At 48.1% G+C, this 10,993-nt stretch overlaps 2 protein-coding genes across 2 annotated transcripts in view; one reads left to right on the top strand and one right to left on the bottom strand.

The window, feature by feature from the left end:
- The window catches only part of mblac1 (metallo-beta-lactamase domain containing 1), a 1,636-nt gene extending 838 nt beyond the window's left edge, over window positions 1-798 (bottom strand). The window contains exons 1-2 of the mRNA XM_084452292.1: window positions 333-798; window positions 1-26 (exon numbers count right to left, since the gene is read on the bottom strand). The exon at window positions 1-26 is cut by the window's left edge and continues 838 nt beyond it. Coding sequence (XP_084308418.1) covers window positions 1-26; window positions 333-767 — 461 coding nt within the window. The 5' untranslated portion in view covers window positions 768-798. The remainder of the gene's footprint in view (window positions 27-332) is intronic.
- Window positions 799-1,110: 312 nt separating this feature from the next.
- mpdu1b (mannose-P-dolichol utilization defect 1b) lies at window positions 1,111-5,257 on the top strand. The gene is made up of 6 exons (XM_084452288.1): window positions 1,111-1,242; window positions 1,935-2,000; window positions 2,620-2,752; window positions 3,162-3,366; window positions 3,738-3,848; window positions 3,988-5,257. The coding sequence occupies exons 1-6, from the start codon at window positions 1,116-1,118 to the stop codon at window positions 4,108-4,110; spliced, it is 765 nt and encodes a 254-aa protein (XP_084308414.1). The 5' UTR covers window positions 1,111-1,115; the 3' UTR covers window positions 4,111-5,257.
- The last annotated feature ends 5,736 nt before the right edge of the window (window positions 5,258-10,993 follow it).

The following is a 10,993-nucleotide window of genomic DNA, read 5'->3' as shown; positions in this document are numbered from 1 at the left end:
TGGCCTGGGGTTGGCACTATCGCCACCTGATGGAGAGACAGTGACATTGCAAATGAATTATGAAGGGACTACAGTTACCCTGTTAGGGTGTTGATTCTTATCAGTCTCTCGCCCAAGCAATTTAAAGTAATAGTTTATACTGGTGTTTTTCATGAATATGATTTAATTTATAGGTGACAATATGATTATCATACAGAATAGTGGTAAAAAACATTGAGTGTCATATAGCTCTTTCACACAAGCGCGTGCACACACACACACACACACACACACACTCTCTCTCTCACACACACACGCACACACAACACCATATATAGGCGTTTCAAACTTACATGCTCATCAATGGGATAGGGTTGTCCATCAGCCAGCTGGTTAGGGAGATACCGATCACCTTTGCTGACATCACATCCTACAACTATTAATGCCTCTGGGAAAAGCCCCAGATTACCAATATGGTCCGAGTGCCCGTGGGTGCCCACGACCAAGCCGATGTCAACCGGGTCGAGGCCCTTCTCCTTCAGTCGTGTCAGGAGGTAGTCCCGGTCCCACGGCCCTCCGGTGTCCACCAGGATAGTCTTGGGTCCGGTTAGAAGCGAGATGGTCCCGTCTGCTCGGAAAGTACCGTCCTGTTGAGACAGACAGTAGCCTACTTTGAGAACCGATATGGAGTAGGGTTGGCCCGTGATGTCCAGCTCTGTGTCAGACAATTCACTTCTTCTCGTGATCTTTCTACTGCCACATGCAGCGACTTGTCCACTTGCTTCCATCTCTTTGTCTGTGCCATAAAACCCACAGTGAATTACATTTACATTCGGGTACTTTTAAAAGGGTAGCTGACAGCATGACATTTCTGAACTCACTTTGTTGTCACAGTGCACCCGGTGTCTACGGTATGGCACGAGGGACAACTTGAAAATGAAAATGCTTGGCGTCAACGTGTCAACGCGTAGACCTCTATCGCCATCTACTGGACTCAGCCAGTTCAGGCAGTATCAGGAACTAGAGGCACCGCTGGTGTTTCCGTCAAGTACGGGGGAAGCATTTGCGCGGTGCACACAGTTAAAGTCACGTCACAGCTAGCCGAGACCTGTCACAGCTTCACAATGGAGACCCCAATGGAGAACCCAGAGATGGACCCTGTCAAAACTAGTATTTTCGACCCACTTAAGGGTCTCTTGCTGACCTATTTCATGCCAGAGTCGTGTTACGACGAGTTCTTCCTCAATTTCAATTTCCTGGATGGTGAGTACATACGTTGTACTGTCAATGCGAAGCTAGCAAGCAAGAAAGAGAAAAACACCTATGCTCTTCAACTTGCACAGTCTCATAAATAGAATAGGAATATAATAGAAAAATAGAAAGTTTATTTGCTACATATAATCAATACAGGTACATTGGAATTCTGTGCATTGCTTGTCCTTGAAGGAACTTATCAGCACTTAGCAATTCCTCATTCCAGTCCTGACTATGTAGCTGGGGAATGGTGGTGGTGGTGGTGGAGTGTGATTGAGAGATGCACGTGCAGCTGGCTATCTTTATAAAGATAACAGGATGTGGGACATAACGCATCGTGGGACATAATCCATGTGCCTATGTCATGTGATGAAGTGTCTCAACTGAATGAATGTGCCTGCACAGGTGATCACATCAGTCACTTACCACTGCCACGCAATGGAACCATGAATCAGTAGCATAATAATTGTTGGCTAGTGTCTGCATTTCATTCGGCAGTCTTGGCTGAAGAGGAACTGTTGTGACATCTTCCAGGAGGCGGAGCTTCGCTATACTGGGCACTACTTCATTGGATGTTATTGATGTTCGTCACTGATTTGCACTTTGCGGCAGTGAAGTTCTAGCTGCATAAGTTTTGCACTTTGGGGTACAAGGGTCTAAGATGAACGATTGATCATTGATTTGATTGCTTCTGTCTGCAGTGCCATGTCTGAAGATCGTCCTGAGCAAAGGCCTGGGCATCGGCATCATACTGGGCTCAGTGATGGGTAAGAAGAACAAGACATCCCATCTTCTATCCCCCTCTTTACCTCCTCTTATGTCTTTCTCTTTCTTTCTCTCTCTCTTGCTCACACGTGTGGGCAGGCGTGTGTGCGTACGCGCACACACACACACGCACACACTTTTCCCAGCACTATAAGCTATAAGCCATCTCTCCATCAATCTCTCCCTCCCTCCCTCCCCCTCTCTCCATCAATCTCTCCCTCCCTCTCCTTCGCTCCCTCACCCTCTCTCCATCAATCTCTCCCTCCCTCCCTCCCTCACCCTCTCTCCATCAATCTCACCCTCCCTCTCCCTCCCTCCCTCACCCTCTCTCTCCCTCCCTCCCTCCCTCACCCTCTCCATCAATCTCTCCCTCCCTCCCTCCCTCCCTCCCTCCCTCCCTCCCTCACCCTCTCTCCATCAATCTCTCCCTCCCTCCCTAACCCTCTCTCCATCAATCTCTCCCTCTCTCTCCCTCCCTCCCTCACCCTCTCTCCATCAATCTCTCTCGCCCTCTCTCCCTCACCCTCTCTCCATCAATCTCTCCCACCCTCTCCCTCCCTCCCTCACCCTCTCTCTCAATCAATCTCTCCCTCCCTCTCCCTCCCTCCCTCCCTCCCTCAGTGAAGTTGCCTCAGATCCTGAAGCTGATGGGGGCTAGGAGTGCTGAGGGTCTGAGCTTCAACGCTATCCTACTGGAGCTGTTGGCCATCACTGGCACCATGGCCTACAGCATAGCCAACGACTTCCCCTTCAGGTACACGCGCACTCGCGCGCACACACACACACACACACACACACACACACACACACACACAGGCACACCGACATGCATACACGCACGCAGGCATACACACACACACACACACACAGACATTCATACAAGCACACGCGCACACACACACACACACACACACACACACACAGGCACACCGACATGCATGCACACACACACACACGCACAAACACACACACAGGCACACCGACATACATGCACACACGCAGGCACACACACACACACACACAGACATGCATACAAGCACACGCGCACACACACACACACAGGCACACCGACATGCATGCACACACACACACACACACCCCTCAGGCACACGCGTGCAGGCTCAAAAGATAAAAGGCGTGTGTGCGTGTGTGTTCTCCCTCAGTGCGTGGGGCGAGGCGCTCTTCCTCATCCTACAGACGGTGGCCATCGGCTTCCTCATACAGCACTACGGCGGCCGGACGCTCCGGGGGGCGCTGTTCCTGGTCGTCTACTTCGGTCTGGTGTCCCTGGTGCTGTCCCCTGTCATGCCACCATCTGTGGTCACCAGCATGCAGGCCTTCAACATGCCCGCCGTCATCATCAGCAAGGTGGGTTTTCGGCTCAACCTGAAGAAGATCTGATTGGTCGAAACGTTCGCTTGTTTAAATAAAGTACCGGGAGCATTACGCTTGAGTGGCGAGTCCCCTTTTCAAGAATTGGACGCCTCTTTTCTACAGTTTGGTTCAGTACCAAATCAGTGAGGTGCGTAAGACCTACTTCAAGCTTTTAAAGGTTTTTTTGGCTACAAGCACAAACCCGGGTTGAAATCCGGTTTGGAATCGTTTCGGTTACGCCCAATGGCCGCTACCCAGTGGTATCGATCAGAAAAAGGCGCCACAGTTCGAAAAGAGTTTGATCTCTCTCTCTCTCTCTCTTCTCTCTCTCTCTCTCTCTCTCTCTCTCTCTCTCTCTCTCTCAGCTGATCCAGGCAGCCGCTAACCTCAGGAACGGACACACCGGCCAGCTGTCGGCCATCTCCGTCTTCCTGCTTTTCGCTGGCTCCCTCGCTCGCATATTCACCTCCATCCAGGTACGGCCTGGCTGGCGGGCGTGTGTCTGTGTGTGCGCGCGCGTGTGCGCGTGCGCGTGTGAGTGCGTGCTAGAACACCCAGTCGCCCTCGGTTGTCTCTAACCCCGTCTTCCTCCTCCTCCTCCCTCTTCGTGAACAGGAAACGGGAGACTCCCTGATGGCCGTCACCTATGTCATTTCCTCTCTCTGCAACGGCATCATCGCGTTCCAGGTGCTCTACTACTGGAACAGAAGCCCCGGGGAGAAGCAGAAGACTCAGTAGTCTGGGAAAGGTGGACACTATAGTCTCTCTAGGACACGTCTCACATGGCGCCTGGTCTCCTATAATAGCCTTGCCTGCTTTTTCACTAGATAACAGTTTATGGTTTCAGTTCAAAGTAGCATTCTATAAGGAGAGAAGGTTGGCCATTGGAGACGTGCGTAGACCCACACAGACCAGTCGAAACACTCCGCTCTGTTCGGCCGCGGACCAAACGCTACATTCAATGTGAATTCCAAGCATTTAAACCAAGAACCTCTCACTATAGTACTTGGCCCGTATGAGTAGATTTATATTAGATCTAAATTCATGTATATATTCCATATATATGCATATGGTAAGCTTCAGTTCTCTCAGAAAATAACTGACCTTGCTAGTTTTGAACCAGCCCTTTAGCTCAGGGAATGTTAGGTGGTGGGTTTCGGTCAGCGCGTTGCTTCTCTACAACACCGACCCCAGTGCAATACTCTGTTATCTCATAATTCCCTTCGTCAGCTTTTATTCCATCCCTAATGTGTAGAGAGGTGTTGTCGGTCCAGAAGTACTGTATGGGGTTCCTTCTAGAATGGGATAGTAGTAGAACACAACTAGCGAGGGAGGTAGAACATTCTAGATCAACCAATAGTTTGCTGTGAGATTCTTTCTCTGGGGGTTTTGATAGTAGAGCTCCCGGGTCGCTGAAGCTTTGTAGTCTGTTTTAGTTGGCTTTCAAGAAGCTGCGCTGAAACCAATAATTTTGTATTCCCAAGAAATGAAGTTGCACTTTCGACATGTTGTTCTGTCTTTCCATTAATTTGTCAGCAAACGCTGTGAATGTTTCGATGATGAATCGGATGCTGTAATTTATTCCATGAGTCAAAACATGAAATAATATTAAATTCCACTTTGATCTGAATTTTATAAATGGGAACATACATTTTAGGGGGCATTACAGTCCAAGTCATCTACATATTTTACCAGTGAGGTTCAGCCTCGGATCGAGTAAAGGTGCAGTCTGCTCTTTTCTGGACTGCATGCAAGCGAGAGCTACCCGTGTAGCGTGTCTGACAGAAATGATCAGATTATAGCATCCTGGGTTCATCCACAAGACTTGGGGTGATTGACGACATGGCTGTTAATTTTCCAAGTTGAAAATACAACAGAATAAATGTTTTTGGTCTGGGAATGTCTCATTCGTTTGTGGCTCTGGTATTCCCTCAAGACACAACGCCACCTGAAAAGTATCCACCCTACTTGGGTGTTATAATGCATTTTGTTGTGCTAAAAACTGGAATTAAAATGTATTTATTTAGAGGGTGGTATACATTCAAGCTGCGCTACGACTTCCAAGAAGTTGGAGTGTGATTCACGTTGAGGCCATGTAGGTGGAGACAAACTTTCAGACACGGTGGCTTTGCCCTCGCACACTATCTGGTCTAGAGGTCTGTGTTCCTGTCTTCATTTCTGTTTACTTCGCGGCCAGTGACTTGAGAGAATCAGAATCAGAATTCGGTTTATTTCCCAAGTACTTTCTCATTGCATGGTGCACAGATTACTTTTTCTTTAAGCGTAATAAAACAATAAGTTAAGAAGTAAGTTAAACGTAATACAAATATATACACAATAGAAGTGAAGTAGTGTGGCTGTTGGGTGTTCCGTAGTTCTAATGAGGAAAAGCCCATCTACGGACTGGCATTGAAGATTAGGCAGTTCCTGACTATGAGTCAAATCATCTGCCATTTTGTTTTAGCAATGTGTCAAATGTGTGTATCTCTTATCCAGGGGGTAACCCCACCCCTTTTTTGGGAGAAATCAGACATGGAATGTTATAAAAGGTTGTGACCCAGAAATTATACACACATATATATATATATATATATATATATATATATATATATAGGCCCAGGCCCCTACAGGTAGAGTTACTCAGCCCAGTAACTGGGCCCATGTATATGGCTGAATGAGTGGCGAAAACCACACACAACACACACACACACACACATGCATCTGCGGTCACCGGTGGAAGTTGTTCCCTGCCTTTCTCCCATCCAAGCCCGTCCTTCTCCAGGGCCAGCCAGGAGCAGTGGGCAGCCATCGTTCATGGTGCCCGGGGACCAAGTCCAAGTGCTCAGTCCAGGTCCTGGTCAGGGAGAGGACTGAAGAGCATCTATTCTTCTGCATGTTTTTTGTATTGGGTTCTTTGGGAGGAAACCCTGGAGATGTTCTTGCTCTGTGGCGCCTCAGTCCCTCCAAACAGGCCGTGTCCCCCTTGTACTCGACTGCTGTAAAGAAAAAAGCCTACTCTGGATCCAGACGTTCTGGCAAATTACAGGCCGATCTTCAACCTCCCCTTTCTCTCCACGGTGTTGGAAAAAACGGTTGCAGCACAGCTCCAAGAACATCTCAACCTCAACAACCTCTTTGAGAAGTTCCAGTCTGGTTTCCAACTGGCCCACAGCACTGAAACAGCACTACTTAGGGTCACGACGAATGACCTTCTGATGGCTGCTGATGCTGGCTCCCCCTGCCTTCTGATTCCTCTGGACCTGAGTGCAGCGTTCAGTACAATCAACCTCTCCAAGCTCCTCAGACACCTCCAAAACTAGCGGTCTAGCAAGCCCTGAACTGGTTCTGCTCCTATCTGTCAGACAGAATATCTCCCTAGGGGTGTCCAGGTCTCAGGCGTTCACGGTCACGTGTGGTGTCCCACAAGGATCTGTTCTTGGCCCCATTCTGTTTATGCTCTATATGCTCTCCCTCGGTTGTATCACCGGCAGGCATGAAATATCATTCCGTTGCTACGTCGATGACACCCAGCTGTACGTGAATACGGCCCCAAGTCCCATGAAGAGCTGCCAGGTGTGCAAGCCATCTGATGATGAACTCTACTGTACATGTGCAGAATTAATTTGCAGAAAGCACACCGTGACGACATGTCACTCGCAGTATAATTATCCACAGACACACATATCCACTTCTTATCCACCACTACTGATGTAAAAACGTAACAATTTAAATATATTTGCTGTTATAGTGTACCCACTTCAGTCACTACACCACTGGTCTATTGTGTGCTATATAGACACACAGATAGGGCCTACATACACACACAACTTGTTCATATTGCTAATTTCTTGTTCTTTTTTTCATTTCTGATTCTAAATATTCTAAACATGGCATAAATAAAGTGTGCGTTCAATAAAAATACTCATGACCAATTTGGCTTGATTTTAAAGGGTGGTGCGGAAAGCAAATATTTTGCTGTGGCAGCGATTTAGAGTTTACTGTATGTTGACTGTAGATTCCCAATTGAGAAGGTTGTGCACCCATGTTATGATCCTTGAAGGTCCTAGATACCATTTCTGGATCACAACCTTTTATAACATTCCATGTCTGTAAAACTCCCTTTGCCCCCTGGGTATGTCCCATATACAAGTAAGCTATAAATAGAATAAAAGTCAACTTCACAAATTTATTTAGATTCATTTATTTTCATTATATAGATTAGTTAGGTCTTTGATCATTTAGTTCTGAGTTTGACTCGTTTTCCTCAGTGATGTCATCTACTTTTTCTCAGTTTCTCAGGCGCTCTTTACCATAACATTATTTTTCACTACGTCTGTCCATCAATCGCCTCCTTTCTTTACCTCTTTTCTTCTCGCCACCCCCCTCTACTGAAAAGACCCTTCGTCTCTTCGCCCCTCCCCCCTCCCTCCTTCTCTCCCCCCCTGACAGTCCGTCAACCAAACCCCCCATCTAAGAGACCCCCACTTTAACTCTGACGCCCACGGCAACCAAGATGGGACAGAGCTAGGAAAACATTAAAGCTTGCTTATAAATAAATAAACAAACAAATGAATAAGAAATAAATGATTATTATAAATACTAGTCTCTCTCTGCACACTTTCTCTCCTCAGATCTTCTATCGGTCAGTGTTCTGTACGTCTTTATTTGTGTCTCAGTCTTTATTTGTGTCTCAGTCTTTATTTGTGTCTCACATAAAATATTCTCTCTTTACGTGAAGGCACTGAAGAAAAGAGAGAAAGAAAGAGTGTGGAGAAGGAGAGAGAGAGGAGAGAGAAAGAAAGAGAGTGGAGAAGGAGAGAGAGAGGAGAGAGAAGAGCAAGAGGAGCCGTATTCCAACATTCTGATTCTGAAAGACAGAAAAAGAGGGTGAGTAGAGAGACTAGTATGTTAAGAAAGAGAGAGAAAGAGAGAGTTATCTGGACAGTGGAGGGCAGTGGAGCAGGAGAGGGAGAGAGAGAGAGAGAGGGGGGGGGGGGTGAAGCAGCAGGAGAGTGTGTGTGAGGCTTTAATGAGCAGACTGGAGGAGAAGAACAGAACGCATGGAAGAAAGAGGGAACACACTCATTGAGACAGGGGGGCCCAGCAGGCAGGCAAGCCAGGAGGCATATCTGATTGTGTGTGTGTGTGTGTGTGTGTGTAGATCCCTAGATTCGTTAGGCCGTATCACCTGTGTGTTCTCAACTTGGGAGGTCCCTCCCCCCCCCCTCCCCACACACACACACAATCTCATTCCACTGCCGCTGAAGTAGAGTCAGCCACTGCGCTCCTTAATCACCTTCATCATCGTCGTCATCGTCACCATCACGTTTTCGGATCTCTCTAAATGTGCGGCCCCGACTGTTCTTCTTATCTACCTGTTCTGATCACGAGACTTTGTTTCCCATCTTGCCCCATCTCTGCCCAGCCCCGGAACGCCCCATCTCCCCGCCTGTGCGGGGGTGTTCGGACCGGCTGATAAGGGCACCCCTTTCATATCGGGCCCGAACGGTTCAGTCACAGCCACCTGTATGCACTGGGGTTAAATGTAGCAGAGTTCTACTCCCTTCTTTTATCAGTGCATCAAGGAACGCGCTGTAGGTGGCTTGTGATGCGTTGTTTTCTTACATACTGTACATGCAGTACACACACACACACACACACACGCAACACACACACGCTACGGCCTACCTGTACACACACTAACCTCCCTAACCCTCCGCCCACCCTTACACAAACATAAAAAACAAACATGCACTCCAGCGTTTCATTGTACGAGGGAATATCGTGTATATATGGCAAATAAACCACTTTGAACCTTGAACACCCCTCTCTCTCTCTCTCCTGTCTCCTCCCTCTCTCCCTCAGTCTCTCTCTCTCTCCTTCCCTCCCTCTCTCTCCCGGGCTCATTAGGGTCACCTGTCAGTCTCTCACTCAGACATGGGTAAACACCTCCTCTATTAGCAGCATTAGCTGTGCTGTCTAATGCCCGCTGTCTGTCAGAACAGACTGCAGCTGCACAAGCACACAGGTGGTCCCTGTGACTCATACACACACACACACACCCTACAGCTAACCTAACTACTATAAACCACGTGACTGACACGCACACACACGCACACACCCTTACTTCTAATTTCACTTAGGTGTGCCACCATGTGACTGACACGGATACACACGCATGCACACACTTTACACACACACACACACACACACACACACACACCCTATTACGCGGACTAACACATACTGTACATAGGAATACAGTTAGTCAATCAAGGCCCGTTCTATTTTAACTATGTAAAAGGCCCATCTTTCTAATGAACTCTGGTCACTTTCTTGGGACGGAATCTTTAATTTGACATCTGTGTTAAGAGAGACCTACGGAGGTTGCCCACAGTGATTTGCGGTCTGGGATCTGTGTAAGAAACCTATTGAAGTCTCGCCAGTAGAATATTGGCACCGTTTGGTGTTGAGTTGCTTGGTAATACTTTGGTAGCTTGGCTACATTTCAACATATCTGTGAAGAAGGGCTTTATCATCATTCTCTCATTTCCGGCAGTAAGTGTTTGTGTTTGCGCGTTTGTGTGTGTGTGTGTGTGTGTGTGTGTGTGTGTGTGTGTGTGTGAGAGAGAGCGGCTGGAGCCTGACCAGATTGCTTTTAATCTAATCCTTTTCCTTTATGTGTTTCTCAAATTCGTGAGGTGCTGGAAAGCAACCGACTGTAAACGCTGGTATGTCAGCCAAGCAGGCCTCACAAGTTCTGCCACACACACACACACACACATCTACACACTCTCTCTCTCTTTATTTTCTCTCTCTCTCTCACTCACACACACCTATCTGATCAGGGCTGGCAGTGGAGTGTGGCTGCTCCGACAGCTACTGTTGAGAGATGGGCGAGGGAGGAAGAAACACACACCTCCCTACCGCAGACTCTCTCTCTCACACACACACACACACACACACACACAGAGAAACGGCACTCCATCGTCTATCAACCTGCTGGGCCACGTCATCGAGCTATACAGCAGTACATTAACTTTGACAATCCCTTACGACACGCAAGTAACACTTTATTTTTGCACATAATTGCAGTCAGGTTTTCTGATAGACCTGTAGTTTGAGGGACTGCCGTCTTTAGTCGTGGGTTGCCAACCGCGGCATCACACATGTATGTGATATCGCAGACATACGATTCAAACGGTCACCATCACTTGGTAAAGAACTCCGCCATCAGAGATGGGCAGACAAGTACCCTCATGTGAATTACAAGGTCAGACAAAACACTGGCTCTTATCGGCTTATGATTTAGGCATCCCCGGCCCCCCCCCCCCCCCGCCCCCCTCTCTCTCTCTCTCTCTCTCTTTCTCTCTCCCCTCTCCTTCCTCCTTCCGCTCCCCCCCTCCCCTCTCAGAGCTAGCCCGTCGTTGCGTGACTGGGGCCGCTCAGCTGCGCCGTGTGAGCGTGAGTCCAAAAAATGCCGCGGATCCGGCGCTCTGTGACATTTCAGTCAACCGTGGAGGCGCTCCACCAACATCACCCACTCACTTACCCGAGCAAACAGCGCGCAAACCCGTGCAATCAGGGAGTGGTAGGGCTATATTAGCCAGTCAATCACATA

Source organism: Borostomias antarcticus (assembly GCF_949987555.1).
Source record: "Borostomias antarcticus genome assembly, chromosome: 17".
NCBI lineage: Eukaryota > Metazoa > Chordata > Actinopteri > Stomiiformes > Stomiidae > Borostomias > Borostomias antarcticus.
The sequence above is the reverse complement of the archived record's forward strand: the minus strand, read 5'-3'. Positions and strand labels throughout refer to the sequence as shown.

Bases quoted from the DNA above. Each gene is read 5' to 3' on its own strand.
- mpdu1b (XM_084452288.1), top strand. From the start codon at position 1,116: ATGGAGAACCCAGAGATGGACCCTGTCAAAACTAGTATTTTCGACCCA. The intron at 1,243-1,934 runs GTGAGTACATAC...TTCTGTCTGCAG, and splicing joins CAATTTCAATTTCCTGGATG to TGCCATGTCTGAAGATCGTC. The intron at 3,849-3,987 runs GTACGGCCTGGC...CTTCGTGAACAG, and splicing joins GCATATTCACCTCCATCCAG to GAAACGGGAGACTCCCTGAT.